We start from the raw sequence: 11,407 nt of genomic DNA on the forward strand, positions 1-11,407 counted from the left end.
AAAATACATCCCGACGCCACGCAATGAAAAGGGACAAAATGCTCATGTACTACCGTGTACCGCGAATGATTTCTACCACCCGCCTCCAATCTTCCCAGCGAGCTCAACCACATTAGCCGTCTCATTTGTCGAGACTTGCTCTTTGCCAACATCGCTTTCAACCTTTCGGTATGTTGTATATACTAACTTGTCGAGTGAGATTCCCATGAACTCTGACCAGCGGGCCAAACCTTGGTGAATCTGAGTCTCTTTATCTGGAATTGACTGTAGCTGAGAATGGTCTGCCTCGTTCTCCGAATCAGATTCCATTGAGAAGTATGCCTCATCCACGCGTGCCAGCCAGGCACGCTGTTCGTGAGGTGAGGGCTTGGTGGAAGTTTCTGGAACATCCACCATCTGAATATCCACGGAGGGACTGACGGCCTCCCTGGCATCCTCAACTCGAATTTGTCCGCCGCCATTTGTGCAGCCGCCTGGACAAGCCATGACCTCGACGTAGGCGTAATCTGAGCCTGAGGTTCCGGAGACTGCGTTTCGAGACACGGGCTGACGTCGACTAGCAGCGATGGGTTTTGCGCCGGGCATTCTGGATGCGCGGGCGGGCTTCAGCTTCCGAACAAGGTTCTGGATGTTTCGGAAGCCGTAGTATCGCGCTGCCTTCATGATAGGCTGTCCCTCTGGAGATATGAGGACGTACTCGACGACATCAGCATTGCGCCCGCGATTTGTCACAAGCTGGCTACCCGGATTGCGAGCTTGGAAGGCCATGAGCACTTGGTGCAAGTAGCCTCCAGAAGTACCAGTTTCCAAAGATTGCTGAGTAGGGGGCGGCTTGAAGGAGATAAAGGAATCGAGAGTCTTTTCTGGGAAAGACGGAGTAAATGCGGACGGCAGAGGCTGCAGAGGAAGGCTCTGTAACGAGAATCCCCGAGCAGCGGCTAGGGAAAGCAGTTCGCGTGTTGTGATGACACAATCCACATCACGAACGGGTTGGTGTGACTCAGAGCCCTTCTGGAGATCACCCTGTTGCCATGAAACATCAGTAAGCTCCTCTCGACTAGCTTCAAGCTTCTTGTCGAAACATGGCATGAGAGCCAAGTGCCAGATGCGAGATGCAGGAATTCCAAGAGATTTGCTTAGGATAGTTTTAAGGAATGTTCCGGACAGGGCTTGCGGGGACTTGAGGCGAGATAGATGTGGCAGCACAAAGGGATGTGTCTTTTCAGCATAGCAAATCCATCCAGGGCACGCAGATGATAGGATCGGCCGCTTTGGAAGGGGATACTCGGCACCAGATGGACCGTTTCCAGCAGAACCCGAGCCGAGCGACTCGGAAACTTCATCGGCGGTGAGAACAAGAACGGCCTCGCGCATGACATTTGTGTCAACCACCCACGTGAAGCCACTGCCATATTTTCCGCCACTTCGCAGCCCCTGCGGGCCGGTTAGGAACTGATCGATCATGTACCCCGCTTCTTTCTCCGAGATACCATAAGTTGCCGCTAGACTGGCTCTGACCTGTGGGCTGACACTGGCAACAAATATCATGCCCTCTTCGGTATTTCCGGCATTCCCTGCCGTTTTCCCATGGTGCTTGTGTGCCACAGGAATCTCTGGGTGAGCATCGAGGGTGTTGAGGACCTCCGTATGGGATTGCAAGGAGATCAAGACAGCCTCCGCGGATGTCACGCAACCTGAGCATGCAAGGCAGTCTGTCAAGGAAATCTGCGCCGGGGGAAGGTTCTCAGGCTCGACTTTGTCCTCTGTTGTAACTTCGTACGGATTCTAAGATTAGAATTAGTCTAAGGTTCTTTGACAAGTTGTAAGCCACAGAAGCACTGACTTCGGCATCCTTTGGGCTCTTTTGGGGAAGATTTTCCACTGGCTTAATACACGCGACCCCGGGCGAAATGAAATCATTCAAATCGTCTGCCGACAAGATCGCGCTCATAGTGGCGGGACACCGCTTCGGGTCTTTTTCAAGTGAGAGCCCCGCGCCAGGATAGAACTCGAATAAAATCAAGTATGCCACGCGATTATGGGCTTTGTGTAGTAAAGGATACTTGAGCAGGGATTATCAAGAATTAAAAAGCCTGGGAGAGACCTGAAAGAACCAACGAGCGTCGCGGCTTTGTCATCGCGTGGCGACATCGGCCCTGATAAGAACTCACCGCCCAGGTCGGAGATCGCGCACTGTGGTTGGCTGCCTGTGATCTATCCAGATCTTTATAGTTATGTTTTCTTCTCTTTCAAAGCATTTCGTCCTTTTGATCTTTCGTCTCTTTGGGTTCACATTAAGTATCTGGACATAAAGCCTCGCCCTGTTCCTCGAGCTTTGAACCCTCTGCATACATTTGTATCTTCTCTATACATCTGACGGCACCTGAGACTGAAGCTCCGCCTGTCTTCCCTCGGATCCTGTTGTGAAAATGCCGCCTTTGATTAACCGAGATATGACGTACTATCCGAGATTTCAAAACACTCAAGTGAAGGTCCTCGATTGTGATACTTTGGACGCAGCTATTCTCATACAAAATGCACACGAACTCCTTAGAAACACCGACACCGGGCCCGTCTTTGTCTTGAGTTTTGCCAACGCCACTGTACTTGGAGGAGGCTGGATGAATGGATCCCGAGCCCAGGAAGAACAGATATGCTACCGTACCACGCTGATAGAAACACTGCTGCCGCGTTTCTACCCCATGAGAAAAATTGACTGCATATACTTGCCCCATATCTAAAATTTCCGAGATAACGAGACCAGGGGGTATGCTTATATGTGGTGCAAGAGGGCTCATCGTCTGCCCCAGATTGCAGTTTGTAGCATGGCTGCAACCACGAGGCCACCTATCGATAAACTCTTGACCCCTCCCAAATATAAGAATGTCCGACAGAATTGACATGAAGGACAAGATGCGCGTGGTTCTTCGCTGTGCAGCCGACAATCACCACAGGAAACTTGTTCTCGGCGCTCTTGGTTGCGGAGTATTTGCGCATCCTGCTCAAGAAGTTACAGACTGTTGGAAGGTTGTGCTGCAGGAGAAGGAGTTCCGGGGATGGTTTGAGTATATTGTGTTTGCAGTCCTAGACACTGGTGAGAATTATACCATATTCTGGAACACGCTGCACGACCTTACTGTCAAATCCCCGAGACCGGAGCATTGATCTACGGCCGCTTCGAACCCTGCACGGCCCGTTCACTTTTCTATGTCAGTCAATTTGGAAATTCATTATTGAACTTGTTTCTCGAGGATTTAGATAATCTTAACGGTAAAGAGTACATGCAATAACTATGTATTCACAATCGAAATTCAATCTAATTCTTTGAACGTGTAGACCGACGCCTACCCACATTAACCTTCTTCTCATCATCCTCTTCTTTCTTTACCGCTGTGGTACTCTTGCGTTTCGACCCGCGGCTCTTGGATTCGGTTTCCTCTTCGGCCTCGGACTCATGCTCCTGCTTTACATCACGTTTTCGTTTTGAAGATGCGCCATTGGTGTCATCCTCAATATCTTTCGCAACAGCACCAGTCTTCTTCTGGATCGCCGGAACGACAGCACTCGTGCGACCACCAACTGTAATGAATGTGATCTTGTCTCCATTAGGAAGCACGGATGGTTGGTTCTTTTTGCCCTTGCCCCAGCGGTGCTTGAAAAGCCAATGCTCAGGGAACTTCTCCGAGTCTGCCAGAACATCGATGGAAGTGGAGCAGACATAGTGCATTGAAGTGTGGAGTTCCCTGATTTGGTCATCGGACAATGTGTTGCTGTATTGCTCTGGGTGGATTTTGGCATGATACAAGATCTCGTCTCTGAAGAAGATGTCAGTGTATGATAAGACAAAGTCACTGCGTAAACCACTTACCCCATCCAGTTCCCAATGCCACTGATATTCGCCTGGTCGAGAAGAAGTGCCTTGATGGGAACCTTCTTGCTCCTCAGCTTCTGCATCAACCATGATACTGTCACGGTATCTTTATCTGCGACCGGGTCCGGTCCATTCTCCTTGAGAGGAGTGTGTTTGCGAATCTCATCGGCGGGACAATCCACCAAGCGAATGCGGCTCAGTCGGCGAGCATCCACAAACGCAGCCTCAGTCTTAGACTCATCGCTGGTCTCAAGCAAGAACTTCGCATACTTGGGAGGCCACTCCTTATCCGCAGGCTTGTCCGAGCGATAGTAGTATGTATCGGCGTCCTTGATCTTCAGCCATCCGGCCATGCCAAAATGCATCACAGCGTGTGGAGGTGAAGACATTGTGATCCAGAAGTATTTCCCTTGTTGTCCTGCGCCAACAATCTTCTTGTCTGTCATGACCTTCTGAAACTCGGCTGCACTGGTCCCAACTTTGCCGTACACGATGTCATCGTGCTGCGCTTGGACTTTGGATAGGGTTTTCCCTACCAGGTGTTGGCGAATGAAATGCACAATGCGTGACACTTCTGCAAGCTCGGGCATATTGACAGGATTACGCAAAAAATGCAATCAACAGGGAACTCAGCCGAGTGAATGTATGTATGATCATCAAGGGTCAGCTCTCCAGACGCGACGATCTCCCCGCGTGACGCGCTGTCACATGACCTTAATCGGATCTACTTGGATATTGCCAATAGTCTCGACTTTGGTAGCATTCCTCTAAGCGTCTTTCCCAAGGTCTTGGAGACATCTGTTTGTTTCTCTTACAAACTTTGTATGAGAGGTCTACTCCAAATACACCAAAGTAGATGTTCCAGGCCGACTATCCATACCCACTTGCGACATCTCCTTGCTCCTGTCGTATGTATACACTGTTATGACTTCTGTCATATTCATTCTCTACTCATTCAATCATCCATCGCCAGCTCACTAGCTTAATACAATGGAATGAGTTTGTAATCACATTACTCAAGCAACGTGAAATTTGCAGCCTCAGGCGCCAAAATTCAGTGATTACTCATCCAAGCCCCACTAGTCCCGATGGGGACATATGCGCTCACTGCAGCGGCGAGTTCGAATACAACCTCATAAGCTCTTTTCGTCTGCTAAAATCATCCTGATTGCGTCTCCATAAGCTTCTATACTAAATTTCGCGTTTCAGTATCGACCCTGTGCTTTCTTTGAGCACCCCGTCCGGGCTACTAAACCCTACCGCCGATAGCCTGTCCATCCGCGTCTCCACTCAAGCTGGCTTGGTTCTGGGCATCATCGGGAAATCGAAGTTCGGAGGAGCCAGCCAAGAAGAAAATGACACAGGCCTCATCCACGGAGGCTCCGGCGCTGACTCCTCAGTTTTGCTTCGATGAAAGGCTTCTTCAGGGTTTGTCGGATCGCACGATCGTATTCTTGGGACTGTTTTCAAACTGACCATGATGTCTACTCTAGATTTTCTCCGCCTTTCCCGATCTACTATTGATGACTCGATTGCACAAAACCTCAATGCGCTGGTGACGCCGGCTCAGAGGGGCTTCGATCCGTCGTCCACAGCCATTCGGCAAACCGACTCCAGAGCTCGGAAAGCAATCGACGCGAACGCGTGCCAGGGCTTCAAGGATAATGTTCTGTTCCCATCATGGCAGACTCGCTCGGATGTGTTAAGCTACTGTGCCGGTGTTGCAACAAGTCCGGATCCCGAGGATCCGGACCTGATTCTACGAGAAACCGAATCCGCCCGAGACCGAGAACGTGTGGTTAATGAGCGATTGGATCCCTATTCAGCTCGCTTTTTCCCTCGAGAAGCTCGAACTGAGTCTCTGGCTAACTTGGTCCGCAACCAGCGCACTGTTGAAGAGATCATCCGGGCTCGGACGTGGGGCATGGTGACCGAAAGATGCAGTAGCTCCTCGGCTTCTTGGGAAGATGCTTTGAATACCTGGCGGCAGAGCCATGGGAGATAAGGTGTCTATGCGAGAACAGACCATAGCACAACTGCGTATGGACTGGTTGATAATCAGACTCTCGCAACTCTCTGCCTTCAGATCTTTATGTCCAAGTGTACATTACCGCATATATATCGGCGTTATCTTTGAACACAATCCCACATACATAAGCTTTCTATTCAACTTGAGCTCCTACAATTGAGTAGGAAGCCATCGATATTAGAGCGCTAGGAGTATGCACGTAGGAGCAATTATGCAAAAGAAAAAAAAATAAAAATTTGAAGACGCTTAAAGGTAACACGAAAGGCTCTGGAAATGGTAGCATTGACTTCCTGGCCCACTACGTCCAGACGCAAGAAATGAATCAGTCGAAAGTAGAATTTGTACAAAAGTTGAGTTGATTGACGCAGTTGGGCCTATCTTATCGGCCCATTCGCACTGCCAAGTTCGGACTCGGAGGAGCCGCTCCCCGCACACATCGATTCCTCCCTCGCACAAGTCAATCGACCCAGCATCGCCCACCATGCCGCAACCATTGAACTCCAAGGACCAGTCCTTGTTTCGTCAAGTGGTTCGCAACTTTGAGCTCAAGCAGTACAAAAAAGGTCCGATACCCCGCCCAATCGCCTTCGCCCGGGTGATGTGAGCTAACCTGCATTTTCATCGCGAAAGGCATCAAGACGGCAGATCAGGTCCTAAAAAAGAACCCCAAGCATGGCGATACACAGGCGATGAAAGCTCTGATCATGAGCCACATGAATCAGCTGGAGGAGGCGTTCGTCCTGGCCAAGGAGGCCCTGCGCAATGACATGAAGTCGCACATCTGTTGGCACGTGTACGGTTTACTATACCGACAGGAAAAGAATTACGAGGAAGCTATCAAGGCCTACCGATTTGCCCTGCGCCTCGAGCCCGAATCCCAGCCTATCCAGCGTGACTTGGCCCTCCTCCAGATGCAGATGCGCGATTTCCAAGGATATATTCAGAGCCGTACTTCCATGCTGCAGGCCCGCCCTGGCTTCCGCCAGAACTGGACCGCGCTTGCGATTGCTCACCACTTGGCTGGAGATCTCGAGGAGGCTGAGAAGGTATTGACCACGTTTGAGGATACGCTGAAGGCTTCGCCTTCGGTTCAGGATATGGAACACTCCGAGGCCCTCTTGTACAAGAATTCGATCATTGCGGAGACAGGAAATCTGGAGAGAGCTCTGGAGCACCTTGAGAAAATCGGTTACCGATGTACCGATGTTCTCGCGGTCATGGAGATGAAGGCCGACTATCTTCTTCGACTTGGTCGCAAGGCTGAGGCGGCTGAGGCTTACACTGCCCTGCTGGAGCGCAACTCCGAGAACTCAATTTACTACAATGGCTTGATCCAGGCCAAGGAGATCTCCGACAGCGACCACAAAGCTCTGAAGGCTTTGTATGACGAATGGGTGGAGAAGTACCCCCGCGGCGATGCGGCTCGTCGTATTCCTCTTGACTTCCTCGAGGGTAATGATTTCAAGCAGGCCGCGGATGTTTACCTGCAGCGTATGCTCAAGAAGGGTGTTCCCTCGCTTTTCGCCAACATTAAAATGCTCTACGCCAACCCGGCCAAGAGGGATGCTGTGCAGGCCCTGGTAGAGGGTTATGTTTCTGGCCAGTCTGCCTCTGAGGCCAATGGTTCTGCGGAGACCAATGGCAGCAACAATGAATTTCTGGCATCATCCTACTACTTCTTGGCTCAACATTACAATTTCCACCTCAGCCGCAACCTCCCCAAGGCTATGGAGAATGTTGACAAGGCCATTGAAGTCTCCCCCAAGGCTGTTGAATACCAGATGACTCGTGCTCGTATTTGGAAGCACTACGGCAACACTGTGAAGGCCGCAGAGGAGATGGAGAAGGCTCATTTGTTGGACGAGAAGGATCGCCACATCAACACCAAGGCCGCCAAGTACCAGCTCCGCAACAACGAGAATGACAAGGCCTTGGACCTTATGAGCAAGTTCACCCGTAATGAGACTGTTGGTGGAGCTATGGGTGATCTCCATGAAATGCAGTGCGTTTGGTATCTGACCGAGGATGGCGAGGCCTACCTGCGACAGAAGAAGCTGGGCCTTGCTCTCAAGCGCCTTACTGCAGTCCACAACATCTTTGACGTTTGGCAGGAGGACCAGTTTGACTTCCACAGCTTCTCCCTGCGCAAGGGTATGGTCAGAGCTTACGTGGACATGGTGCGCTGGGAAGACCGCCTGCGCGAGCACCCATTCTACACAAGAATTGCTATCGCGACCATCAAGGCCTATCTGCTTCTCAACGATCAGCCAGACCTTGCACACGGTCCCATATCCAGCGTCGCCAACGGTCTCGATTCTACAGACGATGCTGAGAGGAAGAAGGCTCTCAAGAAGGCCAAGAAGGAGCAGCATCGCTTGGAGAAGCTTGAGGCTGAGAAGCGGGAGGCACGGAAGGCCGCTGCCGCCAACGCCAAGAGCGCCGACGGAGAAGTCAAGAAGGAGGACCCTGATCCTCTTGGTAACGCCCTGGTCCAGACCAAGGAGCCGCTCAAGGATGTCATGAAGTTCTTGACACATCTGCTTGAGCAAAGCCCGAAAAACATCGAGGCTCAGTGCCTTGGCTTCGAGGTTTACCTCCGGAGAGGTAAGAGTACTGTTCAAATACCTCAGTTGAATAAAGGCTAACGAGTAATTATTACAGAGAAGCACTTGCTCGCTTTGAAATGCCTCACAGCCGCTCACGCGATCGACCCCTCCAACGCCACCCTCCACCTTGCGCTCATTCGATTCCGCAAGGCTCTTGACAGCCTGTCCGAGCCCCTCCCGGCCCAAACTGCCGAGGTTGTCAACGCTGAATTTGAGAAGCTCCTCTCGAAGTCCCAGAATCTTGAGGAGTTCAACGAGTCGTTCTTGTCCAAGAACAAGAACAGCGTTGCTCACGTTCAAGCCGCTCTCTCCGCCCGTCAGCTCCTGAAGCCTGACTCAAAGGCGCAGTCCGAGAAGGACCTCCTGGCTACCCTCGATTCGTCCGATATCACCATTGAAGAGGCCGTCTCGGCTCTCGATCTGCTGGACAACTGGGCCAGCGACAAGTCTGCATTTGCCCAGAAGGCAAGCAAGAAGTGGCCCGAGTCTTCTGTCTTTGAGTTGAACTAGATTTACTCCAAGGGGACATCAACCATGTTATGCTCTTCCGTCTACTGTATGATCTTTGACGGTTGAGTGAGATCTGTTTTCTTCTGAAGACCAATATATTTGTGGTACGACTATTATACAACTACCATATGCTGGCTTTTGCGATGGGAGCTTACAGAAGGGAGATTAGACCACACGAAAGGGGATGATATACCTGAAATCAATCAATCTCAAAAATCAATATACAGCCAAATAACATCAAAAATGTATCAGTATCTATTATCCATATTTTTTATCGCTCGAAGAGTAAGACACAGTCAACGCCTCGCTCTAAGTAGGCCATTATAGTTCCAGCCCGGATTGCAGAGATGATTTTCCTAGGTACATTGCACCTTGCTATGTACATCTCACAGAAATCGGACAAAAAGCGCCTCTAATATACAACATTTAACCCAGCGGAGGAGAGTGTATGCAAATTGGGAAAACATGACCCATGCAAAGAGAAACAAGACAAAACACCCACGACCTTCTATGGTATAGCACAAGGTTCAGTAATCACGATGCAGTATTTACGCATCCTCCTCATCAACATTAGGTAGGATCGGCTTTCTCCTGATAGTCTCCGCGTCCTCACCGTAGCCATACTTGATCCACAAACCTTTCCAGAACGGAACAGGAGCCGGGCGCTCCTGGCCGAGGATGTACTCTTCCTGGCTGAAGATACGCTGGGAGCGGGCTTCGTCCTCGGGCGATATCATGACAGTCTGCATGCGGGAGGCAATACGGGGGTCGAGCACGATGTCGTCCAGCCACTCGCGCTCCTTGTCGGCCTCCTCGCGCTTGTGCACAGACTTGTGCCATTCCTTCTCTTCCACATCCAAGATGTTTTGCTGCTCGTAGCCACCACGCGAGGTCGTGGAGTCAACGTCGGCTCCGCTCAAGTCGGAGTCTGCGCTGAAGGATTCATCGCGGAAGGGTCTTGAGCTTGCGGCGAGAACGGCAGAGGCAACCTGACGGCCGATGTTCTCGGCCATATGGCGCTCATTGATGTAACGCCAGAGTCGAATGGGTGTGTTCAGGAAGCCGAGGATGTGGGGGAATTCAACGGGGACTGAGTTGTCGAAGGACTGGGGGAGGGAAGGAGGGAGAGAGGCGGACGAGTATTCGGCAGGATAGATATAAGCATCGGCAGGACCAGTGGGCTTAGGCTTCTCTTCTTTCTTTTCCTCGGGCTTTTCCTCGGGCTTCTCCGCACTTTCGAGGGTCTTCTCGAGGGTCTCGACATTCTCCTGCTTATCAGCTGGCGCATCACCAGTAGCAATGTCCTTCATGGCCTCCCCAGTTCCTTCAGGAACCGAAGTGTCGACCGGGGGAGACGGAGGGTCCAAAGGTCCAAGCCAACCCTCATGCAAGCCGCGGACATATTCCTTCCAGGTGTGGCGACCGATCACCAAGTCGCCCTTGGGACCGGGCTCGTCTTGGATTCCCAGGCGCTCTCGCGCATCAAGCACAGCGGATTCAACTGTAGGGTCAGTAACAACCGAGCTCGGCTCACCGGCATTTCGTCGCAGCTTGCGAATACTTTCCGCAGTACCAGCTCGTACATCTCCCTCCCTCCGACCCTCAATCACGGTATAATCCAATGCCGCCGCGGTCAAGATAGGCTTGACATATTCCTTGAAGTGGTCGCGAGCAACACGCATACCATCACCCGGGGGTGCAGCAAGGTAAACAGTCAACTTTCGGCGCATCTGCTCCACCGCCAGCGGCTCCGATGCAAGATGAGCCACGAGGTCGCACCATTTCTGTTGTGCACGGCGTTTCTCGCGGCGGTCGTAGATGATAGCACCAGCGAAGGAGCCAGTGACGGTCAAGAAGATCATCCAGTTTCTAGAGGGCAGTTTGAACCGGAAATTGGGCATGCCTATTGTATCGCATTGCATTAGTCTTTCCTGTGCGTTCCGAGGCTTCTGGGGTGCGAATCTGGGACTATACCGAGTGCCCTGAAGGCAGGGTTGACAGGCTTGGGAGCCGCCTTGGGCTTTTCGGCGCCAGAGGCCGCAGAATTGGACGAATCGGCCATTTTGATCGCAGGACTTGGAGTCGACGGTGACGAGCATAAAAAAAGTCGCGCCGACTTCCGGCGCAGGAGTTGATCCGCGTCACGTGCGCGAGTCTATAGGCGCCTTCGTCTTCGTATTTGACGTGTTTGTCCAACATCACCCTGGGAAATCGCAGATTTTTCATTCGGGAGATAATTTGATATCTCTCATAATTTTTGGACTTGGTATTTGCTAAGTGCTATCTAATGGCAGTGTTCCTTTGCGGAAACCCCCCGGTGATGGATCGTCGTTAAACGCCCCCGGCAAGACCTGTTCAGATTCTTGTCGACAATCAGAGTGGAATGTGCCG

General features: G+C 51.4%; 6 protein-coding genes across 6 annotated transcripts; 3 read left to right on the forward strand and 3 right to left on the reverse strand.

The window, feature by feature from the left end:
• Positions 1-72: 72 nt before the first annotated feature.
• Positions 73-1,951, reverse strand: nar1 (iron-sulfur cluster assembly protein NAR1; the record flags this gene model as incomplete). Its single annotated transcript, XM_056884784.1, has 2 exons — positions 73-1,785; positions 1,844-1,951. The coding sequence occupies 2 exons, from the start codon at positions 1,949-1,951 to the stop codon at positions 73-75; spliced, it is 1,821 nt and encodes a 606-aa protein (XP_056743062.1).
• A 478-nt stretch (positions 1,952-2,429) lies between these two features.
• On the forward strand, positions 2,430-2,900 carry N7443_004729 (uncharacterized protein; the record flags this gene model as incomplete). Its single annotated transcript, XM_056884785.1, has 2 exons — positions 2,430-2,691; positions 2,752-2,900. The coding sequence occupies 2 exons, from the start codon at positions 2,430-2,432 to the stop codon at positions 2,898-2,900; spliced, it is 411 nt and encodes a 136-aa protein (XP_056743063.1).
• Positions 2,901-3,316: 416 nt separating this feature from the next.
• N7443_004730 (putative formamidopyrimidine-DNA glycosylase) lies at positions 3,317-4,461 on the reverse strand (the record flags this gene model as incomplete). The annotated part of the gene is made up of 2 exons (XM_056884786.1): positions 3,317-3,815; positions 3,869-4,461. 2 exons carry the CDS (start codon positions 4,459-4,461, stop codon positions 3,317-3,319), a joined length of 1,092 nt encoding a protein of 363 aa, XP_056743064.1.
• Positions 4,462-5,226: 765 nt separating this feature from the next.
• Positions 5,227-5,876, forward strand: N7443_004731 (MIX23 family protein; the record flags this gene model as incomplete). Its single annotated transcript, XM_056884787.1, has 2 exons — positions 5,227-5,299; positions 5,365-5,876. 2 exons carry the CDS (start codon positions 5,227-5,229, stop codon positions 5,874-5,876), a joined length of 585 nt encoding a protein of 194 aa, XP_056743065.1.
• A 505-nt stretch (positions 5,877-6,381) lies between these two features.
• N7443_004732 (peptide alpha-N-acetyltransferase complex A subunit NAT1) lies at positions 6,382-9,016 on the forward strand (the record flags this gene model as incomplete). Its single annotated transcript, XM_056884788.1, has 3 exons — positions 6,382-6,463; positions 6,531-8,504; positions 8,562-9,016. 3 exons carry the CDS (start codon positions 6,382-6,384, stop codon positions 9,014-9,016), a joined length of 2,511 nt encoding a protein of 836 aa, XP_056743066.1.
• Positions 9,017-9,564: 548 nt separating this feature from the next.
• N7443_004733 (Tim22-complex subunit TIM54) lies at positions 9,565-11,078 on the reverse strand (the record flags this gene model as incomplete). The annotated part of the gene is made up of 2 exons (XM_056884789.1): positions 9,565-10,919; positions 10,991-11,078. 2 exons carry the CDS (start codon positions 11,076-11,078, stop codon positions 9,565-9,567), a joined length of 1,443 nt encoding a protein of 480 aa, XP_056743067.1.
• Positions 11,079-11,407: the final 329 nt, after the last annotated feature.

This window comes from Penicillium atrosanguineum, assembly GCF_028827265.1.
Source record: "Penicillium atrosanguineum strain IBT 20685 chromosome Unknown utg000003l_segment0_segment0, whole genome shotgun sequence".
NCBI lineage: Eukaryota > Fungi > Ascomycota > Eurotiomycetes > Eurotiales > Aspergillaceae > Penicillium > Penicillium atrosanguineum.